The sequence below is a fragment of the Psammomys obesus genome, unplaced genomic scaffold (assembly GCF_907164565.1).
Source record: "Psammomys obesus unplaced genomic scaffold, mPsaObe1.curated_primary_1811, whole genome shotgun sequence".
In the NCBI taxonomy this organism is placed as follows: Eukaryota; Metazoa; Chordata; class Mammalia; order Rodentia; family Muridae; genus Psammomys; species Psammomys obesus.
In genome coordinates this window covers 28,254,712-28,275,834 of record NW_026596034.1, presented here as the reverse complement: position 1 = coordinate 28,275,834, position 21,123 = coordinate 28,254,712, and the positions used below count along the sequence as shown (strand labels likewise).

Below are 21,123 nucleotides of genomic sequence, written 5' to 3'. Positions count from 1 at the left end.
AAGAAAGAAAGAAAGAAAGAAAGAAAGAAAGAAAGAAAGAAAGAAAGGAAGGAAGGAAGGAAGGAAGGAAGGAAGAAAGGAAGGAAGGAAGGAAGGAAGAGAAAGGAAGAACGCACCATGACTACAACCTACACCACACAACACTCAGAAGACTAGGGCTGGAAGACCACTTAAGCACGAAAACATAAACCAACCTAAGTGATGAAGTATAAAATCTCATCTCAAAATTTATCTACCTCTGTAGGACTACTTATTTGCTAAAACAACTCAATTTGTATCAACAACAGAACCAAAAACTCTGGACCCAGGGGTCTTTTCTGAAACTGATATTCCAACCAAGGACCATTGATGGAGATAACCTAGAACCCTTGCACAGATGGAGACTATAGCAGCTCAGTCTCCAAGTGGGCTCCCCAGTAAGGGGAACAGGGGCTGTCTCTGACATGAACTCAGTGGCTGGCTCTTTGATCACCTTCCCCTGATAGGGGAGCAGTCTTGCCAGGCCACAGAGGAAAATAATGCAGCCGCTCCTGATGAGACCTGATAGGCTAGGGTTAGACGGAATGGGAGGAGGACCTCTCCTATCAATGGACTGGAGAGGGACATGGGAGGAGACAAGGGAGGGAGGGCAGCATTGGGAGGAGACTACTGCTGGGATACAAAGTAAATAAATAAATAATAAATTTAAAAAGAAAGAAAGATCTAAAGTAAAAAAAAAAAAATTGTGACTAAAAACATTTATTTTCAACACACGAGCTGCAAACAAGTAACTATAAAGTCATGAAAGGACACTTCACAAACAAATGCCTTAACTACAGAATTGCAGGAATCCATTTAAATATTTTATTAGATGTCTTTAAGAAATTAATTTTAAAATTAATTAATACCATATAGACTTACTTCCTCTTAATTTTTTGTGTATGTCACAGTACATAAGTGAAAAAATAAGACAAATAAGCTAAAAATACTGTCAAATAAAATACTAAGGTAATAATCTCATCATTTCGTCTAATAAGCACATATTTTAAGCTGTAGTGTATTGCTTGTGTAGTAAGAAAGAAATATTCATAGCCTCAGGCACAGCTATAAAGAGAATCAGGCTAGATGCTCAGAGTTCAACAGTCAAAGAAAATGTGAGAAACAGAATGCCTAAGAAAATCTGGCACTTCTATTTTTCTTTAAAAAAAAAAAAAGGTTGAAATTAATGAGAAACACCAGCCAAAGACCTGCTAGATGTTACACAAACAAACCTTATTTCTAAGAGCTCATCTTAAATGATATCCATTCAAAATCATAAAAGACGAGCACTTTCTTCTTCACAGTGGTGTACATTACATGTGCCCAGCTTTCCTTGACTAATACGGGAACAAGAAGCACTGAGCACAATTTCATTGAAAGACTGAACTAATTTTTTCTCTAAAAGATGAAAAGAAATACATGCTTTTCCTAAAGAAAGAAAACCCTAAGCTGCCAGAGGAAACTCAGCATCAGTACCAAGGGAAGAGGGATGCTGCTGCTAAGAGTCTCTTCACCAGAACACGACTAGTGCCACCTGGAGACGATGCTCCACGGAGAGTGACAGCGGGGAACCTGCATCTGGAGCAGCCCACCTGAGGCCACAGGCAGGAGTTCTGAGGAGGACACGTGTAGGGAAGATTGGTGACACTGCTGAGGGCTGGGGAGATGCCCGTCCATGTAACTGACAAGATCGATTGATGAGTGAGGGGGTTTCTGGGAGGGTGACAGATGTGCTTCTGAGATCTGTCAAACGTAACAATTTCTCCCCACACAGCCAACACACACACACACAGCATCTCTATAGATTATAAATTCTTGAGGCAATAATAGAAAGATGGAAGGAGCTAACTGTGGCTTTAAATTTCTTCTTCCAAAGTGGGGAGGTGGGTAGAGCCCGGATTTCTGCAAGACAGAGTGAGAGGATGACATTGAACAGTTCATGACATTGACATTTGTAAATGGATTAAGATACTGCGATATTAGAGAATTTACAGGAGACCTAAGGGAGCTGTGAACTACTATACGACGACACTGGTAGACTGAGAGCATTCAGAGATCAATCAGTGAATAACCAACTGGCTCAAAATAGAGAGACATTTGAGGAAAGCATATATGCATCTAATGAGTTACTATGAACCCTAAAGAAAAAAAAAAGACAAATACAAAGACTATTTAGCCAGAAGGGAAATTCACAGAAGAGGAGGGGAACACACAGAGGAGAAAAGACTGGGTAGGAACAGCTGCTGTGTTTACATGGAGTGAAATAATATACGGTGAACAGCTGTCCTGGCTTCCACCACTCAGAAGGCATCTGACAAATTTAAACCTAGATAAGTTTTACATTGATTTAAAAAATAAAAACTCACAAAGACCCACAACTGGTCAAGGTGCCCGGAATAAGAGACTTGAGACAGCCCAAAATTCAGCATCTACACGACACGCCCCCCTCCCCAAGGCTCAAGGACCATTTCAGAAGGGACAGAAAGGTTTTGAGAGCCAGGTGTGGTCAATGACAAGGAAGCGGTGCTCTCCTGACATAGCAGGGAAATTGTACATATGAACCCACAGGTTTTGTGACAGCAAGCCATGCATAAGACCTGTGCAAGCTCAGACAAAATCCCAGCATGGAGATGGGGAGGTGAAAACAAAGACCCACCCCTAGATGAGGAGCTATTGGCAATTAATAGCTGCTGGGAGGGGTAAGGCCTGTTTTCTTTATGGGTGCTAGCCTCAAGTAGGTCTGTCCACCAGGCTTCAGCACATGACCATGCATCCAAGAGTATATGGGAAGCACGATAATTGGACCTTATGAGTTTGTTTGTTTGTTTGTTTTTAAAGGACTCAAGGTTGCATGTATTTGGAAGGGGTGGTGGATCTGAGAGGAACTGAAAGAGGGAATGAATCTGATCAAAACTACAATGTACAAAATTATTAAACAGCTAATAAACTATAAAAGCAAACTTAAATTTGTTAAGATGGTGGTTTTATTTATTTGCCTGTGGATAGAAATGGAGAGATCATAAGGAAAAAGAAAGAATGTTGTACTGTGTGATTCAGGGAACAGGACCTGGGAAAACCCACTTTGTCTAGAAGGGGGTTTTACACAAAACACTTGGAGCAAATCACACAACTGGAGCTCAGAAGCTTAAAGAGAAACATAATTGAAAGGTGATAAAAATAATACTTGAGGCAACAGCTACGGGAATAATGGTGGTAAATACAGAAGTGATTTGAACAATGGGCAATAAATGACCATCCTCTGAATATCTGAGAGCCTTGGAAGAAATGTTGGATATACAATCATCCGCTCAAGGGAAATGACTTCCTCCAAAGATACGGACTTGCTGTAAAACCGTGGAAAAGCATTTTTGTTTTTGTATCATCCTGGTTTGAGGCAGTTAAAGAGCACAGGATGCTGATAAAAAGAAAAAGACCGGGCAGTGGTGAACCTACAACACTGAGTCAATGGATGAGCACAGTAGGAAGGATTTCAGCAATGCCACTGAAGATGCATCCAAATGGAGGGTGGCTTTTTTTTTTTTTTTTTCATTTTTCAAGTCTCAATGAGTAAAGAAATGTATGCTGTTGAACTTGAGAAATTACTCTTCATATCAAGGGAAGAATTATTTTATGCCAACAACTGCAAGATTCAGCCTTTGTCCTGGACTGAATTATATGTACCCAAAAACTGTCTGTAGGAGCCCTAATTGCAGAAGTGTTGGTATGTAGAAAGGGGACCTGGAAAGAGGTAATAATAGTTATATGATGTCCTAAGGGTGGGACCCTAATCCAACAGGAGTGATGTCCAGATGGAAGTAGGAAAAAACACAAAATCTCAGCCTCTCTCTCTCTCTCTCTCATCTCTCTCTCTCTCTCTCTCTCTCTCTCTCTCACACACACACACACACACACACACACACACATTCTCGTATGTCGTTCTTGAGGACATGGGAAGAAGATAGTCATCACAAGTCAGGGAAAAAGACTCTCCAAAACCAGCCCTCACCCCTGACCTTCATCTTGGACTCCCAGACTTCAGAAGTGTGGACAACATGAGCTCCTATTGCTCTAGGCACTCAAGCTGTTCTATTCTGTCTCAGCAGCCCTAGCAGAGGCGCAGAGCAGCCATAAGGAGTGTTCCTCTGCACAGCATGGAGGAAAGGGGCTTTGATGGAAGAGAGAAATGAAGCAAGCAGAGCACCAGCCAGGGTTTGCACACCTGCAGGAAGGAGTTGGCTCTTCTTTGTGCCTTGGGCAATTTTAGCCTAGTATATCCCTTTCTAGGAAGCGCTGGAAAAAAAAAAAAATGAATCCAGGAAGCACGAGGCTTCTGGAGAAAATTTTCTGAAAGGGATAAAATTTTACAATTGCCTACATGTAGCCTACCATTTCACTCTTAACCAGTGAGAAAGTTTCCTGTTAAAATACAAGTGGCAAGATGTTTGAAAAGAAACAGACGAATCATCTTAGAATTTAGCACACTACACAAACACAAATGCCGAGTTCTCGCTCACGTGTGCAAACTGAAACATTGGTCTTCATTAAAGTAGAGAATGTATCAGTGGTTCCTAGGGCCTGAGAGGGCAGAGGACCGGGGGGGGGGGGGGGGGACTGTCATGGATGGATGTACTGCAATCATTTTGTTCAACAGCACGTGTTAAGGTTTGACTATGATAAGCCCTGTGTCCACTCGTGGAGCTGATCACTTGGTCCCTAACGGTGATACTGTCTGGGGAGGCTGTGGAAGATTTGGGACTATGAGCTAGCCAGCAGAAGTAGTTCACCTTTGAAGGTATAGCCCACTTCCTGTTTAAGTCTAGCTCTGTCCACCACGACTTCCTGTCCACTGTCTACTCCTTCTCTGCCATGATGCTCGGCTCAGTAACTGTGAGCCAAAAACATATCCTTTCTCCCCTAAAGTTGTTTTTGCTCTTCGTTTTGTCAGATCAATGCGAAAATAATAACCAACAATCCGAAGGATATAATTGATAGCAATCTATTGGCTATTTCAAAACAGCTGGTAGGGAAGATTTTTTAACTTCATAATACAAAGAAATGGTACATACTACAGGTGATATCCCAGCTGGGCTCATCTTATGCCTTGTTTACATGTGTCAAAATGTCATGCTGCATTCCAGAAGCACATATGGTTATTATGCATCAATTTAACATTAAAATACACAGTTTTAGGTTTATTTTGTTTATGTTTGTGTATGTGTGTGTGTATGTGTCTGTGTGTGTGAGTGTGTATGTGTTTGGGGGAGAGGTATGTGCTCATGAGTGCAGGTGCCTGGCGAGGCCAGCAGAGGGCATACTTTTGCCTGGAGCTGGAATCCTAGGTAGTTGTGATCTACCCAATAAGGGTGCTGGGAATCAAACTCTGGAAGAGCAACCTATGCTCTGCACTGCTGAGCCATCTCTGCAGCCCCTAAAATACATATTGAAGATAGGAACATGCCATGCCTAAAGATCCTGAGAAAAGGCATAGGTGTGCTGTAACACCCAGAGAGGTGTTAGAAAGGTTCATTCCCAGGAGACAGGTGTGCAGTCAGTGCATTGGAGCCACATGTCAGCTCTGCTGTTCTTCCATCCTTGTCCCAGTTTCCTAGTTTGTAAAGTAGTCAGCGTCTGCCTCCCAGGCCTACATGAGAAGTAAATGAAAAGAGCAGTCCACACTCCACCACCTTAGAGTCAATGCAGAAGGAATATCTGTCAGTATTAATGACAGCATATGTCAACATTCGTGGAAAGCTGGGAACCACACAATTCTGGCAATAAAAATCACAAATGTGGACCACAAGAAGGAAGAAACGTGATAGAAATGTGAAAAGATGTTGGTAGGGTTTTATAAGAAAATTATTGTTTAAAAAAATGAGCATGTGTGCAATTAAAAGAGGAAATTAAAAGTTAAGAACCCATCAATACAGGCAAAACTCACTCCAGGCAATCAGAAGAAGTATCATGTGTACGTTTCATGCAAAATAAGAACAAGGGAGCTGCTGGTTCGTTCTGGGCAAAGTCAGAGAGAAAAATAAAAAACAGACAAATGGTCCAAGGCCTTTGATTTTTGGATTGTTGGTGTTTGTCTTGTTTGTTTGTTTTCTCCTACTTTCTGCATATGAGGAAAGCTTTCAAATCAGAAAACATAAAATAGAACTGGAATGTTGCCATGTGACTGTAATCTTGGCACTCAGGAGAAGCTGAGGCCAGCAAAGTGCTAGGGTTGTAGGCTGCCCTGGACTGGTAAGAACCAGGCCAGTCAGAGCTACACTAAGAGACCCTGTCTCTAAAACAAATAAACAAACATAAAAAAGTAAAAAATAATTAAAAATAAACGGGAAAGAAAATGTTTATAAACAGGAATTGAAATTAAGGCAGATAAAGGAGGCGATAATACCTTCCTAGAAAGTAAAAGGTCCCTTTTGTACAACTTCCAACTTATAGGCTGTCTCCAGGGTTTCCTCAAGGAGAACAGACCCAGGATGACGTCAGAGGAAGCAGAAGCCATTCATCAGTCAGTGTATGCTAACGGTGAGTGTATGGGTGTATTTTTCTGTGTGTGTTTGTGTATCTGTGTGTGTTGTACATGCAAGTATGTGTGTATATGTGTTTTGACCTGTCCTCTGAGAGTCTTAATCAAAATTATTTGAGTCAGTAGTCTATCAAACTATAATTGCTTTAGTTTTTTTTTTTTTTAAAAAAAGGATAAAGAAGTAGGAAGAGAGAGAGCAGAAGGTCAGCCAGGGAATGCACTGAACATTAGTCACAGCATGGAATGGATTCAGTCTAACCAAATGAAATGTAATACAGGAAAACAGAATGGCAAAATTTTAAAGGGTTAGCAAAAGAGAAGGCAGAGGAGGAGTCTACTAAATATAAATGGCTTTCTTAATCATTCAGATAACAGGCATCCTCCTGATTACTCTGTCTCTCTCCTATGACACTGAGGTTTCAACTAGGAAAAAAATGCAAACTGTGCACAGACTTTTCTCACATTTACTGAGAACCCTGTCCAGTGCAGGAACTGTGCTATATGGGTATTTACAAACATTTCTGAAGAAATATCTTCTTTTTTTTTTTCAGAGATTTTATAGTTTTGTAAATGACATTTTCTTCAATACCAGTTTTCCTTCTCTGGCCATGCAAGTGCTCAAGGCCGGAGGGGATTTCTGCCTGGGAATGATGACAGTTGAGGCAGTTTGCTCAGGTAAGACCCCACAGAGGAAAAGAGTGAAATTTGCTTCAAACAGATTCCCAGGGCTGGAGAGATTGTTCTGTGGTTAAGTGGTTAAGCCTGGGGCCGAAGTTTATATACCCCAAAATGCCAGGTTGCCATGGCAGCCCACCTCTAATTCCAGCCTCAAAAGGTGGACACAGAGGCTCTCCAGAGCAACATGGCTAGTGAGACTAACAATACCAGGGAATTCTGAAGCCAATTCACAGACAATGCCTCAATGATCATGGTAGAACAACAATGGAGGATGAGCCTCAAAATCAACCTCCGCAGGCACACACAGACAATGCTCCCACATACATGCAAAACATGCACCACACACATACACAATCGTACACACACATGCACACACACACATGCACACACACACATGCACACACACACACAAACCCCTCCAAACACAGGAAAAAAGTTTTCCAGTGAGATGGCTCAGCTGGTAAAGGGCCTTCATGTGCAAACCTGCCGGCCTGAGACAATCATCCTCAGAACTTATAGTTAAAGCAGAAAGTGAGAACCAACTCCACAAAATTGACTTCTCACCTCCACACTCATGCTGTGGCTTACGTGCACCCTTGCCAATGGTAAAAAGTCAAATAACACTTAGGACATTTTTTTTGGAAGTTTTTGGGAGGAGATTAAGGGGAATTCCTGAAGTAAAGACAACAGCAAAGGTGAAGACTGAAAGAGGGAGGGTTGAGGACCCGTGCTAACAGAAGGAATTCGAAGAAGAAAAAGCAGTAAACAGAGACAAGAGCAGGAAAACCAGAGCCTCCAACAAAGCCCACAGGCTGCAGGGCAGCTAACTTTGGGCTAAAACACTGAAACACTCTCACTGCAGTGAAAGATCTCTATAGAACAAGACGTGTTCTTCTCTAAAACTAAAGGCTTTGACATTGATTAAATACATGGATTATTTTGTCAGGCTTAACTTTTTCAAAAAAAAAATATGTAATATTTTAAAATATTGCCTAATAAGGAATGGGGATGGTGGGGTTGGGGGTGAGGAAGGAAGAGGGGACAGCTGCCACACCAGCCAGATCAGCCAAGGCGGTCCTGGCAATCGCTGAACGTGGCAGATGTCACAGTCAGATTGTCCTTACATCCAGGAAAATGGAAGAGGAACATGATCACAGGAGGCGAGATTTTGCAAACTCAGAGGAACAGAGAACTTCCTGGCATCGTCTCTGGAGAATGTTCTAGTGATTAATGGCACTACATGCGTTGCCTTCTCACTAATCTAGCTTATGTTGCAATTACACACATCTATCTAAGAAAGAGCCATTCCGTGAGCAAGCACATAACAAGCTCTTCTCTTCTCTCCAAAAGGAAATCGGTAATTTCACAAGGAGGACCAGTTAAAAAAAAAAAAAAAAAGAATTTAATCTCAGTTTCTCGGTTTTACATGTTATACAGAGCAAATCGCTATGGGTATAATTTTATTTTTAGGATCTTAATACCCTGCATCCCATTTTTATGAACCCTCTTCTTTCCCAGCTCTTCAATAGATGCACTATTTGATGAGAAATAGTTTATGTCTTCTAGTTATGTTTTGCGATTAAAGAATGATGCGGGTTTAGAAAAACTAAGCATTATCTTCGATCTTTGCCCTTCGCCTTTTTAAAAACCCTTTTCCTGAATTGTCTGTATTGGGGGGGTCGTTCAAGGAAAGGTCACACACCTCATGACACTCAATAGGTAGCATTTGTGATGTTTTTAGACGTGTCAAGTTTCCTTAACAAGGTGATAAGACAGGCTACACAACAAGGCACAACCGTTCAAACAAGCCTGGAATCATACAACGCTGTGCCACAAAGGCACCTAATTGAGCAGCTTTATAACCTCGCACAGAATTCCCTCGCCACCAATTTAGACAGAATTGCTTTTATTTTAGCAAGGTTCTTTTAATTAAGTCCTAAACATCTAAAACATGGCAAATGTAAATATGTATTATAAATCCTTAACTGTGAGGATCAGTGAGCATCCGTGCAGCTCTCTGCCTTGGAGATGGACTCTTTTTGGTTAAAATCAGCCCAAACTGAGAGAAGAGCTGAACGGTATAACAAATGTTAAACTTTATTAACTCTGTGGATACTAGCATCACTGCTCTGCACTGCCTTAGAGAGCTAAATTGTTCTTCGGTTTACCCAGTGGCTATAACGCCACAATCTCTCCTGCCATTTGTTTCACCCTCTGTGTCATGTTTGACAGAAGCTGGAATTGATAGACTGGTGGGAAGTTGAGTCAAATATTAGAGTGATCATACCACATCCTACAAAATAATGAACTTTGAAGTTTGAAGAGACAGGTAGAGTTGTCTCTGTTCAGGGTAAATTTAAACTGGATCTCCAAAAACACTGTGTTAATGTTTTATTACGTTTGCTTGTCTTTTAATATAATTCTTTTATTTCTTCTCTAAGAATTTCATACAAGTACAAACCCCTTCTTCGATCATATCTTCTCCAACCTCCCACTCCCAACTTATCCCAGACTTCTACCACCCCATCCCAACTTTATTTTCTCTCTCTCTCTTTTAAGCTAGAGGTCATATTCCCTAACTTGACCTTGAACTTTGAACTCACTAGATAGGGAAGGCTCAACTCAGGCTGTCCTCTCACCTTAACATCACCACACCCAGCTCATTGCCTTAAATTTTAATCCAACACATTTCTTTATCTGGCTGTTGGGGGCTGTTCTGGCTTCCCGTGTGTTGCTGTAATACAATGCTCTGATCACAAGGAACTTCAGAAAGGAAAGGGTTTATGTGGCTCCTCACACTTCCAGATCCCAGTCCATTACCTGTGGGGTGGGGGAGAAACTTCATTTGCTGCCTCCCTCAGGCGTGTGCTTTTTAATCACCCTTGGAAAGGTGCAGCCTACACCAATCAATAATTAGGACAATCCCTCCAGACATACCCACAGACCAACCTGATGATGACTATTACTCAATTAAAACTTTTCAGGTGATTCTAAGCTGTGTTGAGCTGATGGCTAAAGCTTACCATGACAGTGGTGATGGCTTTCTTTTCATCACAACAAGGAAATTATACACATTCATGGGGTGGTGTATGATGTTTTGAAACACATAAGGCTTGGGCAGTGTTCACACCAGGCTTAAACATCCACAATGTTTTAAACCATACTGAAGATGAATGTGGTGCAGACAGCAAGTGAACACAACCTTCTGTGTCCTAACACTACTTAATTCAGAATGTACCCCTTATGGGTAATGTCCTGAAAATCCCCCATTCTTAATCCCACCCTAAATGCCTTTCAACATGCAAGTACACAATAATTTTATCTCAGCAACTCAAGTCCCTTAAAGACTGTTTCCAAATTAATGCCTTTGTTTTTCCTTGTCTCCTGATGATCAATAGATTTTAAGTGACCAGTCTTCATGAACATATGCATGTGTGTGTTTTTTATATCTCTCTCTTGTGTTCTCTCACTCTGTGAGTATGTGTATGTGTATGTGTGTGTATGTGTGTGTATGTGTGTGTATGTGTGTATGTATGCATGCATCTATATGCAATCTTTTAAGGCAAAGCTATTAGCCTAGAAATTTAATTTTCTTAAATTCCCCGAGACTCCCTCTATTGGTCTGGTAGGTACAGGTTTATACTAACAGGAAATCTAGAACCTCTGCCATCAGCCAAGAGACTCAAATGTCCCTCAGGCTCATCCAGAAACCTACCTATCTCTGCCTTATGACCAGTTCTTTTTTTTTTTTTCTTATTAGTTACATTTTGTTAACTCTGTGTCCCAGCTGTATCCCGCTCCCTCATTCCCTCCCCAACCCCACACTCCCTCCCTGGTCTCCTCCCTGCCCCTTTCCAAGTCCACTGATAGGGGAGGACCTCCTCCCCTTTCATTTGACCCTGTTTTATCAGGTATCTTCAGGGCTGGATGCAAAGTCCTCCTCTGTGGCCTAACAGGACTGCTCCTCCCCTGGAGGGGTGGGGAGGTCAAAGAGCCTGCCCTTGAGATCCTATTAGAAATAGTCCTGTTCCCCTTACTTTGGAAAACTACTTGGTTACTGAGCTACCACGGGCCACATCCAAGCAGACCCTCGGCAGAGTGCAGGGAATCATATGAAAGAAGGGGAGTTAGTATGATATGGAAAGGATAGGAGCTCTACAAGGATCAAATATATCCGGGCACAGGGTCTTTTCTGAGACTGACACTCAACCAAGGACCATCTATGGATATAACCTAGAACTCATGACTAGTTCTTAAGAGTTATCAATGTAGTTATTCATAAGACATGCAAAAATCAGTCTCTGTAGGTTAAAACTGCTAAGTCAAGTAATAAAACAACAGTTTGTCTAGCAATTATACAATAAATGTGCTTTAGGAAGACTACTGAATTTATATATTTACATTACTTCTAGCCTACTATTAACCTATAATTTCATTTTTTAAGTACCATAATTGCCAGTAGGGGGAAATGGTCATGAAAACAAGTATGTGTCTTGTGCTTTTAGAAGCAGATAGTGTCTTATTCTAGACAACCACTAATGAGAGAAACTTAATTTTTAAAAAGTAATTAGAGCTATAGATATGACACATGTTGTGCCATTTCTTTTGTGATTTAAAAACCTTCTAGATAAATCCCACCACTACTCTATTAAATAATTACGCATTAAAACATTTTATAGTTACTAATTTTGAACTACTTAAAATGTCAAATGTTTGCAGGCTTCACTCACTTTTTCAATTATTACATTGGAATGACTCATTAACTGTAACATAAACAGGCCCATTTTTACATCCTGTTACGAGATTTCCCCAATTTCATTGTCAAAGTACTGCTTTCCCATGAACCATGACAAAAAATTCTATTGGAAAGGGGCATAAAGCCCAACACAATCTCTCCTAACAACCACATGAAGCGATAGGGGGAAGCAACACACCATCATTCCTTGACCTGTGGTCTTAGGTACCATGTATGTGAATGCCTTGGTAAAACACAGTTTGACGAAAACTTACACCTTTTGCAAGCTGGTTAAGAAACAAAAGCACCTTTCTCATGTAGTAATAATAGATTTCGGTCTTTATCAACACCAGACCCTTGGACCAACTTGCTGACACATTAGGGAACCCCAAACTATAGATTAAAGACAAAAAGGGTAGCCTTGAAAGTCAAAGAGCTGTGGACATACATGTGCAAACACAGAGACACTCAATCGAAACTGACAGACTACATACAGCCTAAGAGTTCACTGAAGAAGTCTGAATGCTGAAATCTGCCTCCCACCTCCCCCAAATTAACCTAATCCAATGTTACCCAATCTCCCTGACGCCACTCACATCAAGATGTGCAAAATCTACTCAGGGATGCAGAGGCAGGTGGATTTCTGTAGAGTGGTCTACAAGGAGAGTCCAGGACAGCCAGGGCTACACAAAAAAATCCTGTCTTAAAACCAAATAATAATAAATAATAATGATAATGATAATAATAATAATAATAATAATAATAATAATAATAATAATAAACAAATGGGCAAAATCCAACCACCTGATGCCACAGTGCAAGGCCTGGCTTGGAGATCTGTTAAAGATCATTTCTAAAGATCTCTGTATTCTGGAATACAGTCACCTCTTCAGTAAGGGCTGACACTAGCAACAGCAAAGCAAATTCTTCCTAAAGACTGTGGTGAATTTGCAAAGCAGGTCTTATCTGAAATACATATTCTGTGAGTATCAACCCTTCGCCATCATTATAATTAACAAGAAAACAGCAATAATCCCAGATACATATCAAACAAGTAGGTGATGCTTGAAACAATAAAAAATGGAAAATAATAAGTTATAAGCAATGGCAGGAAAGTCAGGTCAAATTATGCAATTCTTTATTCTTTCACCACAAATAATAAGCTACCAATATGAATATGGATTCCTGGGATTTGTGTAGCACTGTTGTTTTATCTTTGCATTCTGCAAACTTTCAGTCAGTACAGAGAAATGGAAGAGATTTTTCTTAAGGATACTGATTACAGGCATGGTAATGGAGGTCTGTAATCTCAGCTCTTGGAGGCAGGAGTATCTAGAGTTCAAAATCAGCATGGGCTACCTGAGGTCCTCTCTCAAAACAAACAACAGGAAGAGTGAAGGATTTCTTGGCTAATCTGGGGCTCACTGGCAATTTAAAGGTCAAATGATTCATTAGTTGACAACGTTAAAGGTCCAGTAGTGATTGATCTGAGATAAAAGAGATTTTCATTCTAAACAGAAAAATGGGCATGTGTGAAGCCAGACTGATATTCTAATGAAAAACTGTGTTCAAAGCTTTGGATTGTCAAGGTCACTATCCCTAAGCATCTATATCCAATAGACAACTGTGAGTTGGTTGCCGTACACCTTACAAAACCCGTCCTAGTTGACACCTTAACAAGTTCTTTGACTTTGAAAATGGCTCTTTGATGAGAAGTCAGAATCTTCATTTAAAGCAGAACTGTCCAAAACACTATTAGGAGCCAGGTGTGGGGGTGCACACCTTTAATCCAGCATTCAGGAGGCAGAGGCAGGTGGCTCTCTGTGAGTTCCAGACCAACCTGATCTACACAGTGAGTTCTAGGCCATCAAGGGTGATATAGTGTCTCCCTGTCTCAAAAATACAAACAAACAAATAAACCAAAATTGTGAGCAAGGCATAGTGTCACCTCCTGCAACCCCAGAACTTGGGAGCAGAGTCTGGAGAATCAGGAGTTGAAGGTCAGACATAGCAAGGTCAAGGGCAATCTGGACTACATGAAGACTACTATACTTAAATGAAAATTAATTGATTGATTGATTGATGTTTAAATTATAAAAAGTAAAATTTTAACAAATAGCCATTTTAATTACAATATAAAAATATTGTAATAGTATACCCAGACACATTTTAACTTACTCTTTAAAATACTGTAAGTAATGTAATATAAATAAAATTAACCTAATGATCAGTTTCTGGAAATAAAAAGTAAATACAATTCCAAATGGACAAGATATTTACATACAAATTAATTATGCTGGCATGAGTAGGTGGAAAGCACTTGCTTAATTATTGTGAATTCTCAGTGGGTTGTGCTTAAATGAAAAATCTATTTTTCAATTTGTTCTAGAAAGTTTGCCAATTTGAGCATTTTGGGGAAGCTGTTTGAGTTACTTTCAAAGCAAGAACACTCTTCAAACAAGAATGTTTCCCTCACATAATCAATTTGATTCCAAATCTAAGTTTCTGATTCATACAGAGTAGAATATTTTATGCTCGTGAATATGTGGAGCAACGGCAGAATTTCCATCCTAACTACCGGGTGAAATTGCTCACAGACTTTACCAAGCAGTGCATAGTAATGTGATTACTTGAGATTAAAAATGCCCCCTCAGTGGCCTCCCCTTCTCGGAAAAGAGAAAGGGAGTTTGAGGTTGGGATTTGGAGAGGGGCTGCAATTAGGCTGTAAAGTGAATAAATAAACACATAAATGCAAAAATGACCCCTTAGCATCCAAAAATACTGTGAAACTTTACTAACAAATGCAGGTATTTCAGTGTCATGGAAATGATATTTCTCAAAATTAGCCATTTAGGAGAAACAACTAGAGAACATACGAAAGTGAAGGCTTCTCCTGTTATACTTGCCAGTAGCATGAGCAGCTCCTTCAGTATTTGTGTGATTAATGACATAAGAACATTTTTATTGATTAATGTAACCTGTGCACATCTAGAATTCACCATTATATTACACAACACACCATACATCAGAGAACAGTATAGTTTTTCTACAAAAGACCGGATAAATAATACAGAATATTAACTAGATAATTACAAAACAAGAAGAAAAAGACAACTCTAACAAAATTTTACCAATCAAATTCAAAATATAATAATATTAAACACAAATCTTGCTTAAGCCATTGCATGAGCTGGGTGACTAAAACTCAAATTTCACATCGCCAGTTTGGGCCACAAGTAATTCTCTTAAGTTTTTTGTTTTTTGGGGTTTTTTTTGTTTGTTTGTTTGTTTGTTTGTTTTTCCCCCAGATAAAGATGCAAAACCCACTGTTAGTTCGTAGGCCATATGAAGACAAGCATGGGGCCAGATCTGACCCATGGGCCATACTCTGCCAACCCCTGAGCTAAGTATTACAACCTCTTTCCAATGACCTTATGTAATTCCACTGATCTATTTTTATTGAAAAAAAAAAAGTCCATTGTCCCACAGACTGACTCTCATTGTTTATATGTGATATGAATTACAAAACTAGTTTCAGAAGATAACAATAATATTTATTACCTTGATTAAGTACTAGGTGTCACGTGGAAGCCATGTTTGGTCTCTACTTTGGCTTTTAAGCTACGTTAGCCCTGTGTGAAAGCATCAGAAATGATCCAGAGCAGAGGCAATAAGTGGAGGGAATGCAGTGAATGGATGAAAGTGAGCGGTCCCAGGGGAGTGAGTCAGAGAGCACACCAATTTTCTCGTCTAAGGGCCAGCCATTGACGCATCGTGTCCTGAATCATATTCATCAGTGCTTGACTATTACACTCTATTTATTTGATTATTTTGCTAGAGAAGCATCTCTGGAGGAGGGAAGAGAACAGAAAGAAGCTTCCAGAAAGAACTACAAAACTGAACTTTAATAACCTGAGGATCTGTCTAGGTGTATTGTACCCAAGAACTGGTAAGAATGACCATCTACTCAAGCAATCACCTTTCTCCGCTACTGATTTTATCATATTCTTGTTACTTCCTTCAGGGGTAGATATCAGACATATCCCCGATTTCAATTAAAGGAAACAAAGAACACAGTCAGAAGCTAACTTCTAATTAAGTCATTAGTGAGCTATTTGGCGGGCATCAATTATTCTCAGAGTGGGGCTCAGTATGTCCTCCGACATGTCATCTATAAACATGAAACCAAAAGCAAAACCCCAGCCTTATAGTTATACCCCATCCTTCTTGTGTGGTGAGTTAAACCCCCCCCCCAAAAAAAACTATCTTGATATTTAGCATTTGTGGATTCTTAAGAAGAAGCGTAAAAGAAAAAAATAATTTCCCTGTTTTAGTACCTCTGTCTCAGAGGGGAGAGAAGAAACCATAGACAGTCAGGAGTGCAGCCTCTCCAACAGCTTGGAAATGTCACATGGGACACCAGAAAACACAGAATGCAACCCCCTCCATGTGTTTCATAACTACACAAGTACTGACCAGAGTCGCAAAGAGTGTTACCGGCACGTAGGTTAGTGATCTAGACTTAAACCCATGTGTGTGCACATGCATACCCATGCATATGGGAAGTGGAAAGAGGAGAGAGAGGGTGGGTGGCTGGATTGCATGGAATCTTTCTAATGCAAATTTCCCAGTTGATTAATTAGTTCAATTAATATTCAAATTAGAGTTCACCTAATCCCAGGTTTACAGAGTCCCCTAGGCAAATGTTCTTATTGTTACCCAAAGGCTGACTCAGTGGATGACAGATTCTTCTCCTGAGTCAGTTGTAAATAAAAAAAGGAAGGTGTTTGCATTAACCCAGGGGACAGGTTTTTAATTTTCTTTTGCTTATATTCAGTTTCCCCTGACTTTACTCGTGGGATTTGAGATGGAATCATCTCTTATTAATGTACAGTCTGTTTCAGAAGAGCTATTGGAGGTCTTAGAAGGCAACTTTGGAATGCTTGTGCTGCTCACAGCTGCCTGTCCTGTGGTTAACTTGCACAGTGTTAGTATTAAGTGTTCGTAAACACTTAATACATGCTCCGTCTTAAGACACACCTTCTCTACTAACCCAGCAACAAGTGGAGGCCGACTCCTCCAAAATGTAAAAAGCAAGGAGTAATATAAAAATTTGGAAATTAAATCTTTTGTGTCTATGTTTGCGCATCACATTGTCAAAATACCAATAAGAAATTACCAAGAGTCACCGTTAGCTATCTGAAGCCATTGCATCATGAAGTTTGGAGGTTGAAGAAGAGCCAACCAAGAATTCCAACTTTAACGTTTAAGCGTTCCTGATTGTTTCAGTGGGAGGCTTTCCAAGCTTATCCAATGAGTTCGTAGGGAAATCAAACCCCAATGGCTGCAGATCCAACACTGAAATTAGCACCTCCGCGAGGCCCAGGCAGAGCCAAGCAGCCCTGAGCACTGGCCCATCCTCGAATCTCAGCTGCTCACTTTTGGTCCCAGATGTACTAGGAAAGAAAGTCCTTTAATATGGGATCCTCCGGTTACGCTTAGCATCCGTTCTCAAGCGAGCGAGCAAACAAACATCAACAGCTCACAGCCCAATTACTCATGTTAATATACTGCAAACTGAACCACCGGCAATGCACCGGAAAGCCAGACCGGGCTAGGCCAGAGTGAAGCTCTCTGCCCTTGTCCAGGGAAGGCGCCTCTGCTGCTTCCTATCGCAACAGTGACCTCTAGCGCTCCCTCTCTGCTGAACCCGTGCAGCCGCAGGAGGAATGACACCTTTGCCACAGAACTTCACTTGTGTGGGGGTGGGTACGGGTCCGTCGCTGTGGTCCTTGTTGTTTGTTGATTAGCTACAGTGCTTGTCCAAGGCAATCATACTCAGGACCCCTAAGATTTTGACTGGGTGAAATTAGGCACATTTTATTGACTTAATGGGATTCCCACACATCCAATTTAAAATTGAATGGGAAACCACCGGAGTGAGATTCTCTCCTTTGCAGAGTGGCAGATAAATTGTGACATTGAATGAGCTCCCGCAGATGGAAACACAGAACCACGGTGGATGGAGTTGGGCTCGTGACAGCGAGTTCCCAGTGTTTTTCCCTCCTGAGGACTCTCCAGCTAAGTCAGAGGAGGCTCTAGAGCAAAGGGAGTTAGCAGTTTCTCGTCTCCCAAACCTAACCCTGGCGGTACAGCAGTGGCATTCATTCCTGAGCAGGCCTGTAGCCCTTTCTTGTAACGTAAAGCAGATGAGGGTTGCCTTCAAATCTGAGAGGGAAATAAAAAAGTTGTTTGCCCAGCTCTTCATCACGCATCACAGAAGAGGGAAGTCTTTTAGAGAATTTAAGCCAAATATAAACTTGTAAAACTTTTCCTATCACCAATGGCAAGCTGATGGAAGAGTTGGCCAATGCGTTTGGGGTAATATTTAAATTAAGCAACGAGCCTGTAACAAATGTTCCTCGAATCAATGAACTCAGCACCAAGACAATCAATCACTAATACATGAAGTTGAAAATCCAACCGCTAGAGAACACTACTTAAGATGGGGGGGGGGGTCACCTGCACGTTTTCCTTTAAGGCAGATGTAGGGATGGATGTACCACCCATCTATCCGGGGGTGCTCTTGAGGACACAGCCCTTCAATGCTGACTGTGGCCCCACCAATTCCGCCTGCCTGCCCGGGAAGTCTGCGGTATGTTCCAGTTCTTAGCCTGCATCATTTCAGAGCTGCAGCCAGCTACTGCTAAATCGCAAACTTCAGAAAATCCCAGCTAATGCAGCAGAATATCAAGTCTGCGGCTTGTTTTCCTGTTAGACAAACAATCCCAACGAAATTCAATAACCCCAAAGAAAGGCGCCACGGAAGACATTCCCGGGCTGGTCCCTGATTAAGATGTTAATTTAATGTTTTACTAGAAGTTGAGTATTCTCAATGAATATTCAAAGAGAGTCAGATTCTGCTAGTAAAAAAAAAAAAAAAAAAAAAAAAAAAAAAAAAAAAAATCCGTACATTTTGTATATTTTGACCAGACCTAGAGGAACCCACTCGTATTTCCACAATTCTCCCGTGGTGCTTTTCCTGGACCCGCAGCGATTCCAGTTAAAAGGGCTAATAGTAAAAACAACAGAATCAAAGTTTTGCGCGGAGCCCCCCTCCAAGTTTTAAATCATTTGCTGTGGACTCACATGAATTCCCGGCTTCCACTCTGTTCCAGTTTTGAGTAGACAACAGAAGTAACGCCTTGAGGACAGCTTCAGTGACAGATCCCATATTCATAATTTTTTGGAGCTCCCCAAAAGATCTCGAGTAGCTCTCGGGGAGCTGGAGACAGGTTCGCCTCGGTCCTTCACGCAGCACTGACTGGATCTTCAGTCTCTAGCTCTCTGCCTCTCTCTTTCCTCCCTCCCTCCTCTCACGCGCTCTCTCTCCTCCTTCCCCCCTCCCTCCTCTCTCTCTCTCTCTCTCCCTCTCTCTCCCTCTCTCCCCACACCTCCCCTCAGCCCTGCTTCCTCACTGAAAAGCAACCAGCTTTTCCTAACAAGCTTACACACTGCTGCTGAGGCCACGCCCACTCCTAGCAGCGGTCCTAGAAATTGGCCTCAGCATCCTTCCTCCTCGGAAAAGCACAGCAGCAGCCAGCAGCGTTCTGAGCTCCGTAGCTGGCTGCAGGTGATAGAAGCTGGACCCGGAGGCGCTGCCCGCTGCTCCTGGCCTCCTCGGGGCTCCCTCCCCTTCCCTCTATTCTCCAATAAGCCTTAACCCGTTTTGTACCCTGCCAGTCTTTGGAGTGGGGGAAGCGGCCAGGCGGCGGCGAAGCCTTCTGATATTCCGCAGGTCTTGTATTTGGCAGTGCCAACCAACATACTGAGCTATTTCCTGATTGCCCGGGAGTGTATCCAGGTAAAATTGCATTATGTTTCAAAACAAAAGCATAAAATAAGACAGAAATAACGAAGCAAGCATTGGTGAATTGCAGCTAAAACTGTCCTCCGGGAAAATGCTTGCTGTTTTTCTCTGTTTCTATAAAACTATCGCCTTGTGCTCCAGTGCCAGAGTTTTATTACGGAAATTCCTCACATGGGAACAGACATTCCTGCTTGGCAGATATTTAAAAATCATCTGATAATAGTCTGAAAGAAATTAACATTTCTTATTTTAGTTGGTGCTTTAGGAATACAAATCCGCCAGTGAAGTGCTCTAGGTAGATTGAGCTTTATGAACTCATCCTTCTGTGAGTGGGCAGCATTCCACAATCATGTTCTTTAATAGTAATTCCCAGAGGACCCAAAATGGAAAATGATGGAATACTAAAAAAGGGACCCCAAACCACCTTTGCCATGTGCGCATGCGTGCGCACACACACACACATACACACAAGTACACACACACTTAGAAGATCAACTACTACAGAGAATGCTCCTCCACCGGCCACTCCATGGGTGCTATTGCTCGTGCAGAATATTAAAGCACTTAAATAATGAAGTTAAGATCCCATACAGAGTGTCGCATCACATGGTGTCAGAGAGGGTAAATCATCTCTTTAGAATAAATGCCAAGATGCCTTCCTGCTGATTTGCTAGGTGTTGTAAAGACAGGGATCCGGGAGCCCTCCGGCAACATCTTGGTGTTTGGAACCAGGAGATGCTAAAATCCTTCCCATCAACAGCCTTGCCGAGCTATGAAAAGGGGGATGGGGGTGAGAGAGCCATCCACAAACCAAGCATGATTATTTAGCTCTCGACTTCAAACAAAGCCAAATTGGATAGTTTTGCTTTTCCTGTTTGACAGATGAAAAGCCAAGAAGAGAGATGGGAATGACTTGCAGGATCATTGAGTTAGGAGGTAAGGTGAGGGAGGCTAGCCTTTGGTTTCAGGCTCTGGCTCTACCCATCAAGCCTAGGGCTTGCTACTGTCACATCAGAGTTCACACATCACATACTCCTACAGAAGAGCCCTGTCCTTTAAACCATTATCAGTGGCAAGGCATGGCCTGCGAATTCACTGTGTTCCTAGACCTAAATGCCTGGCTTTGGCTTTCCAGTCATAAAACGTCAAGGAAAATAGCTACATATTAACAGTTTATATCAGTAATTACTGGGGGGGGGTAATTTTATGGAACACAAACTATCTGCCACCTATTGTCTAATTAAACTATTAAATCAATCTTTTGAGGAAAATGTGTTGTGCCTACAGAAG

The 21,123-nt window shown here is 41.4% G+C and overlaps 1 protein-coding gene across 1 annotated transcript in view; it reads right to left on the bottom strand.

Moving 5' to 3' along the window:
* The window catches only part of Cntnap4 (contactin associated protein family member 4), a 255,126-nt gene extending 235,785 nt beyond the window's left edge, over positions 1-19,341 (bottom strand). Inside the window, exon 1 of the mRNA XM_055621422.1 lies at positions 19,113-19,341. Coding sequence (XP_055477397.1) covers positions 19,113-19,203 — 91 coding nt within the window. The 5' untranslated portion in view covers positions 19,204-19,341. The remainder of the gene's footprint in view (positions 1-19,112) is intronic.
* Between the last annotated feature and the right edge of the window lie 1,782 nt (positions 19,342-21,123).